The sequence below is a fragment of the Myotis davidii genome, unplaced genomic scaffold (assembly GCF_000327345.1).
Source record: "Myotis davidii unplaced genomic scaffold, ASM32734v1 scaffold46, whole genome shotgun sequence".
Classification (NCBI taxonomy): Eukaryota; Metazoa; Chordata; class Mammalia; order Chiroptera; family Vespertilionidae; genus Myotis; species Myotis davidii.
Genome location: NW_006383006.1, coordinates 4,302,534 through 4,310,572, shown reverse-complemented (window position 1 = coordinate 4,310,572; position 8,039 = coordinate 4,302,534). Strand labels below are relative to the sequence as shown.

General features: G+C 38.7%; 1 protein-coding gene across 1 annotated transcript in view; it reads left to right on the top strand.

The window, feature by feature from the left end:
• MGA (MGA, MAX dimerization protein) overlaps window positions 1–8,039 on the top strand; it is a 102,055-nt gene that overhangs the window by 33,202 nt on the left and 60,814 nt on the right. The window contains exons 6-9 of the mRNA XM_006778155.2: window positions 2,221–2,352; window positions 2,573–2,677; window positions 5,108–5,766; window positions 7,379–7,724. Of these exons, the coding sequence (XP_006778218.1) occupies window positions 2,221–2,352; window positions 2,573–2,677; window positions 5,108–5,766; window positions 7,379–7,724 (1,242 nt within the window). The remainder of the gene's footprint in view (window positions 1–2,220; window positions 2,353–2,572; window positions 2,678–5,107; window positions 5,767–7,378; window positions 7,725–8,039) is intronic.

Genomic DNA, 8,039 nt, shown 5'->3' with positions numbered 1-8,039 from the left:
CCCCCCCGAGTGGGGACCCTCTCCCCATGGAGGTTTGGCCAGCCTGGGTGAGGGGCTGATGGTTGTTTTCAGACTGGCCACACCCCCTTTAGGGTGTGGGGGGGTCACCACTGGGGTGTTTAGTTTTATTCATTTCAAACGGTCTGGATCCGGCCCGCGGGCCGTAGTTTGCCCATGGCTGGTATAGACTATGAATTTAGTAAAGAATATAAGATGTCTTAAAGAATCTCCTGAAAGGTCAGAGAAACAGATTGTACCAATGTTAATGTAGTCAAGAAAAATAATCAAATTACATTCCCAATCTGCTCATAAAAGCAGTCTCACAACACTGGACAGTCACCACCATTGTCAGTGTGGACACTGAACACAGTATACTACAGCTAGGATCTTGGTTACTTTTATCTCTAAAAGTTCTGACTTTGGCCAAAAACTGTCACTCTCATTTACATAATTCTATACAGTTTTTCTTTCCTTATGGTGCTCTCTTCTAAATTGAAGTCTTTTATGGATGCATCTGATTAGCAAAACCCATGTCTCATGTCTGCACATAAACTGCAAGAGAAGTTGGAAAGGCCCAGCCAGCATGGCTGAGTGTTTGAATGTCAACCTATGAACCAGAAGGTCATTGGTTCGGTTCCCAGTCAGGGCACATGCCCAGGTTGCGTGCTGATCTCCATTAGGGGGTGTGCAGAAGGCAGCCAATTAGTGATACACTCTTATCATTGATGTTTCTATTTCTCTCTCCCTTTCTCTCTCAAATCAGTAAAAATGTATTTTTTTAAAGAAGAGAAGTTAGAAAGTAGTTTTTCTAATACCTCTTAAAGAGGTAGGAGTTATAGTGGGGAAAAGGAGCAGCTGTATAGGAAGGGTGTTAAAAATATATTGGGCAGACACAAATATGCCAAACACAACATTCAATACAATTGAAAGACCAACTTATGCTATTGTATATCATCCCTTCTTCTGGTTAAATGCATAAGGAAAAGCTAAATACATTAGAGAAAAGCTTTCATACATGGTCCTTGTAGATCAACCTTCCTAATGCCGCGACCCTTTAATACATACAGTTCCTCATGTTGTGGTGACCCCCAATTTCATTGTTACAAATTGAACATAATTAAAGCATAGTGATGAATCACAAAAAGAGTAATTATATACGTGTTTTCTGATGGTCTTAGGTGACTCCTGTGAAAGGGTGGTTTGACCCCCAAAGGGGTCACGACCCACAGGTTGAGAACCGCTGTTGTAGATGATATACAATTATACTGTAGCATTGTTTATAATAGTTAAAAATAGGAAACTATCTCATTGACAGAAGAATGGTCAATAAATTGGAGTATATTTATAGTCTGGAATAGTGTATAGCAGTGAAAATAAATGATTGAGAGATAAATCTGTCAACATGGACAAATGTTAGATGTAAATTGTTAAGCAAAAAAGGTAAAAGTATACATAAAATAACTACTTTCCCAAAAGATTGCCTCTTTAACCTACAAATAAGTCATAATATTTATAGACTCAATTAACCATAAATATAATTAATAATAACTAGAGGATTAGTAGCCATAAACAGGCAATAAGCTCAGTCTATGGCAAGTTTGTATTAGAGGTCCTAGAAAGTCTCTGGAACACAAAAGGTTAAAAGCACAAAAGATCTGAATTCTGCTATATTTGTGTATCAGTTTTCTATTGTTGCTTAGCAAATTATCACAAACTTAGCACCTTAAAACAATGTTTACTATCATAGTTTCAGTGGGTCAGAAGTCTGGCATGGCTTAGCAGGGTCCTCTGCTTAGGGTCTCACAAGATTATAATCAAAAGTTAGGCCTGGTTTCTCATTAGAGGCTTGACTAGGGAGGGATTTTTCCATATTTCCTGAGGTTGTTCGCAGAATTTATATTCTTGCAGTTCTAGCAAAATGGGTGATACATTTATTCTTATATTATTACATATAAATAATCATGTATATCCCATCCGTTTGGCACATTCCATTGCTTGGAAACAAATCAGAGGCTCTGCCTATACTCAAGGAGGGAGGAGGATTATACAAATAAATAATACCAGGAGGTGAGGATCATGGGGTTACCTTAAAGTCTCTTTGCCATTCAAAATTTTTATTTCATTATTTTACTCTGCACTATCTTCTTTATCCCCCCATTCGCCCTCCCTACTGAAGGTTAAAAACTCACAATATGATTTGTGGTCCTTTTTTTCTTGTAGTGGGCTTAAAATTGAATTCTGTGGATCCTACAATGAGCATTGATCTTAAATACTTGGGAGTACAACTACCTTTGGCTCCAGCCACTAGCTTTCCTTTCTGGAACCTTACAGGAACCAATCCTGCTTCTCCTGGTGAGTACATCGCATTTATGAAGTCAAACAAATTTGTGAATATAAATGAAAAGCTACCTTTGTTAGAGACAAAGTACGTTTCGGATAGTTTAGGATAGATCTTTTATCTAGTGGCATAGTCTTAATTATTTATAAATTTCAGATAAAGTCTTAATAATTAATTAGATATTAAATATTGACTTACTAGGATTTTTCATCTCTTTTACTATTTCTTTTATAGATGCTGGATTTCCCTTTGTATCTAGAACAGGAAAGACCAATGACTTCACTAAGATAAAGGGATGGAGGGGAAAGTTTCATGGAGCTTCTGCATCTAGGAATGAAGGTAATCAGCTTTTTAAAAAATATATATTTCATTGATTTTTTACAGAGAGGAAGGGAGAGGGATAGAGAGTTAGAAACATCGATGAGAGAGGAACATCGATCAGCTGCCTCCTGCACGCCCCCTACTGGAAATGTGCCCACAACCAAGGTACATGCCCTTGACCGGAATCGAACCTGGGACACTTCAGTCTTCAGGTCGACGCTCTATCCACTGAGCCAAACCGGTTAGGGCGGTAATCAGCTTTTTGAAAAATTATAAATATGTTCTGAAATATGCAACCACAGCCTTCGTTAAAAGTAAGTCTTGGTTGTTTTTCTTCATCTCTTTTCATGCTTTAAAATAAACTGGAAATAATTGTCTTGATATTTGTTTGTTCTCCTTGTTCCCATGGCTCTGGTCCTGGGGATCAGTTCCTAACCACGTCAGGCTTAAATAATTCTTGTAGCCTTTTAAAACTGCTCTTTATTTCTGTTATTCCTAGAGTTATAAAAAGCATCCTTCTAGAGCATTATTTTAGAACTGTATACTTCAGAGTGTATAGTGATTCCTAATAGCATTATACTTCAAAGTAAACTTTTAATCCAAACATTTTGACTGTATCCCTGTTGATTTTCTTTTCCCAATTCACTTGTTGGCAGTTTACACTCTAACCAGATAAATTTATTTGTTCAAAATAGTTTTTCTCATCTTTGAATCTTTTTATAGTGCTATAATAGTGCTCTCTACTAAACTTGCTTTTTCATTCTTTAAAAAGTCAATTTTGGGCCCTAATCGATTTGGCTCAGTGGATAGAGCATTGGCCTGCAGACTAAAGGGCCCCAGGTTCGATTCCGGTCAAGGGCATGTACCTTGGTTGCGGGCACATTCCCAGTAGGGGGTGTGCAGGAGGCAGCTGGTCGATGTTTCCTTCTCATCAATGTTTCTAGCTCACTATCCCTCTCCCATCCTCTCTGTAAGAAATCAATAAAATATATATATTTTTTAAAAAGTCAATTTTTACTCTTTGTTTTGGGGGGGTGTTCATTCTCACCCAAGGCTATTTTTTCCATTGATGTTTTTGAGAGAATGGAAGGGGGTGGGGAGTAAAAAGGAGGGGGGGAGAGAGAGAGAGAGAGAGACAGACAGACAGACAGACAGACAGACATCTACATGAGAGAGACATATTGATTAGTTGCTTCCCGCATGCAGCCCGACTGGGGTTGGGGATCAAACCCTCAACACAGGTACGAGCCCTTGACCAGGAATTAAACCAGCTACTCTTCGGTACTTGGGCTGATGCTCTAACCTTTAAGCCACGCCATCTAGGGCTATTCATTTTTTTGAGCCTTCTTCTTTTGTATATTTTTTTTTATAAGGAAAGAGTCTGTTTTTTCTTTTTTTTGTGTGTGTGTGTGTGTGCAGCCCCCCCCATCGAAAGAGTCTGTTTTTTAAAAAAATACATTTTTATTGATTTCAGAGAGGAAGGGAGGAGATAAAAGAGAGATAGAAACATCAATGATGAGAGAGAATCAGCGATCAGCTGCCTCTTGAATGCTCCATACAGGGGATTGAGCCTGCAACCTGGGCATGTGTCCTGACCCAGAATTGAACTGTGACCTCCTGATTCATAGGTCGAACACTCAACCACTGATCCATGCCGGCCGGGCTGTATTTTCTTTTTTTAATCCTCACTTGAGGATATTTTTTCCATTGATTTTTTAGAGAGGAGGAGGAGGAGGGGGTGGAGAGAAACATCGATGTGAGGGAGACATCGATTGGTTGCCTTCTGCACACACCTCAACCAGGGCCGGGGATCAAACCTGAAACTCAGGTACATGCTCTTGACTGGAATCGAACTGGTGACCTTTCAGTGCTCAGTCTGACACTCTAACCACTGAGCTACGTTAGCCAGGGCTTCCCTTGCAATTTATATCATAGTCCAGGCACTGCAATCTCTTTAATAATCTCTTAGCATTCTGTTGAGGTGTGATTTAAGTATATATTTTTTTGCCCTTAATTTTTTATTTAAGTATGGTTTCTATACTAAGGTCATAAATTGAAAGTTTGTAAACTCTTATCTTAGTGCTAATTATTACTATTGTTAGCACTTCTCAAAAATGCTAAAGAGTGCTCGCTTCCATTTGGTGGCAGCACATATACTAAAATTGGAACGATACAGAGAATATTAGCATGGTCCCTGTGCAAAGGATGACACACAGATTCATGAAGTCTTCCATATTTTTAAAAAGTTAATGCTACATATATGAATTGAAATAATTTTAGAGATTGGATTTTAATATAATTAGTATGTGACATTTAATCTCTTTACTTGGTTTTATATTATATCTTTTTCTTCTGAGGAGGGACTCCTGGCCTTTCTTTGTGTATTTTTTTAGAGATCTAAAGATCTGTTCTAGATTTCTTCAAGTTTCTCTGTCTTCTTATTTCTAGGTGGAAATTCAGAAGGTCCACTGAAAAACCGTTCTGCTTTCTGCAGTGATAAGCTGGATGAATACTTGGAAAACGAAGGCAAGCTGATGGAAACAAGCATGGGTTTCTCTTCTAATGCTCCCACATCTCCTGTCGTATACCAGCTTCCCACTAAGAGTACTAGCTATGTACGAACACTTGATAGTGTACTAAAGAAGCAGTCAACCATTTCCCCTTCTACCTCTTATTCTGTAAAGCCTCATTCTGTACCCCCTGCATCTCGAAAGGCAAAGTCTCAAAACAAACAGGCAACTTACAGTGGCCGAAGTAAAACATCTTATAAATCTATTTTGCCATACCCTGTTTCACTAAAGCAGAAGCACACTCATACTGTTCCAGGAGATAAGGTTACCAAGAATTCTTCAGGCACTGCCTCAGAAAATCAAGTGAATAACTTCGTTGTGCCAACTTTAGATGAAAATACATTCCCAAAGCAAATTAATTTGCGGCAGGCACACCACCACCAGCAGCAGCAACAGGGAACTCGCCCTCCAGGCTTGTCTAAATCTCAAGTGAAGCTAATGGACCTGGAAGACTGTGCACTTTGGGAAGGAAAACCAAGGACGTATATCACTGAAGAGCGAGCAGATGTATCTTTAACAACTCTGCTTACGGCTCAAGTAAGTTATCTGTTGTTTTCCAGAAGCATATTCTTGGCTATAAAAAATTAGGTTAATAAGGGGGATGGGGATTTTAGCAGGAGGATTGGACATTTAGTTAGTTTAGTGACAATTAAGGAGGTGTCTTCCACTTTTGTTCTTCATCAACTAGATACCTATGTGTAGATCCCTGTTGTTGCAGAGGGAAACAGTACGTTTGTGTTTTTGAATAATATTCCTTTTCTGTATAAAGGCAGCTGGCCATTCTGAAAGTCTCTAATTTTATTCTCCAGTGTGTGGGCAAGTATATTTACTTGATCTTGTTAAAATAGCTTTGAAGATTCTGCTTAAAAGGTACTAAATCCCCCCTAAACCCAAAAAAATTATAAACCTATGCAGAAAAAGCTTTTGTCTTAAAAAACATAGTTTTTATTCCTCATTTGAGGATATTTTTTAAAAAATATATTTTATTGATTTTTTACAGAGAGGAAGGGAGAGGGATAGAGAGTTAGAAACATCGATGAGAGAGAAACACTGATCAGCTGCCTCCTGCACACTTCCCACCGGGGATATGCCCACAACCAAGGTACATGCCCTTGACTGAATCGAACTTGGGACCCTTGAGTCCGCAGGCTGACGCTCTATCCACTGAGCCAAACTGGTTAGGGCGAGGATCTGTTTTTTATTGATTTTAGAAACAGGAAGGTGGCGGGCGGGGGGGAGGGAGCGAGAGAGAGAGAGAGAGAGAGAAACATTGATTGGTTACCTCCTGTACGTGCGCCGACTAGGGATCAAACCCGAAGCCTGGGTATGTGCTCTGATCGGGAATCAAAACCATAACCCTTTGGTGCATGGGACGACGCTCCAACCAACTGAACCATACCAGCTCGGGCTAAAATTTTATATTAAGAATTTTCATTTGTTATTGTTTCACCTATCTTAGCTTCTATTAATGTAAAATGACCCAACAAAATGAAGATAATTTTCTTGTCATGAGATTTCTTTATCTTCCATTTTTAAATTCTGTGACTATTCTAGAGTTGAAGATATTAGATGTTGGAACTAGAGAAAGTGTCCTTTATTAATCATTTCTAAAGACTTTTATGCATGTATGTTGTTATTCCTTTTTTATGAATTACCATAAATTAGGGGTCCCCAAACTTTCTATAAAAAAGACAGTAAATATTTTTGGTTTTGTGGGCCATGCACTCTGTTGCAGTTTCTCAATCCTGCTGTTGTTATGCCATGGACATTATTTAAATGAATAAGTCTGGTTGTATTCCAATGAAACTTAATTTATGAAACAAGCTGGATTTGGTCTTTGTGCCTTATGTTGTCAGCCTCTGATCTACAACATTATGTGTGATTTCTATTGAGGATAACTTCATCTTTGTTGATATTTTGGCTCATAATTAATTAAAATATTCTCTTGCTTGCCTGAGCTATGCATTAGAATGGGAGATTGCTCTGAGTTCTGTTAAATTCATGTTCTGTCATTTGAATCTGCCCTAATCTTGTGCTCATAGTACTGAGTGCTCAGACAGAGAAGAAGGCAGACCAACATATGACTGTAGGTTGGTGGTAGTCTTGGGGGATGATTTAGTAGATTTACAATTTTCTGCTTTCACTTTAGGCATCTCTCAAAACTAAACCCATCCACACAATCATAAGGAAGCGGGCACCTCCTTGCAACAATGACTTCTGTCGATTGGGTTGCATATGTTCCAGTCTAGCTTTGGAGAAGCGCCAGCCTGCTCACTGCCGCCGACCAGACTGCATGTTTGGCTGCACTTGTTTGAAAAGAAAAGTTGTACTTGTAAAAGGGGGATCCAAAACTAAGCATTTCCAGAGGAAGACTGCTCATCGTGATGCAGTATGTTATGATACTTTGGGAGACGAGCAAAGGGAAGAAGTGGAGGGAGTCAAGGAAGAGGAAGAACAATTGAAAGAGAAAAAGAAGAGAAAGAAGCTGGAATACAGTGAGTAGTAAGACTTAAAACACTATAGTTTAATTTTTTAGAAAAGTATGGTTATTTGAAAACCTATTTCAAGTAATACTAGTATTTCTTTTTTTATACGAGATGCCTAGATTTTATTTATTTTTATTTATTTTTAAAAAATATATTTTAGTTTTACATATGTTTTCTTATCCCCCATTGTCTCCCCACTCCCTCCACTCATTCCCTCACCCCCCGCCCCCCGGGTGTCTGTGTCTATTGGTTAGGCTTATATGCACATTCGTATAAGTTCTTTGGTTGATCTCTCCCCTTAAAGGCTATTTTACTAAAGCTAGC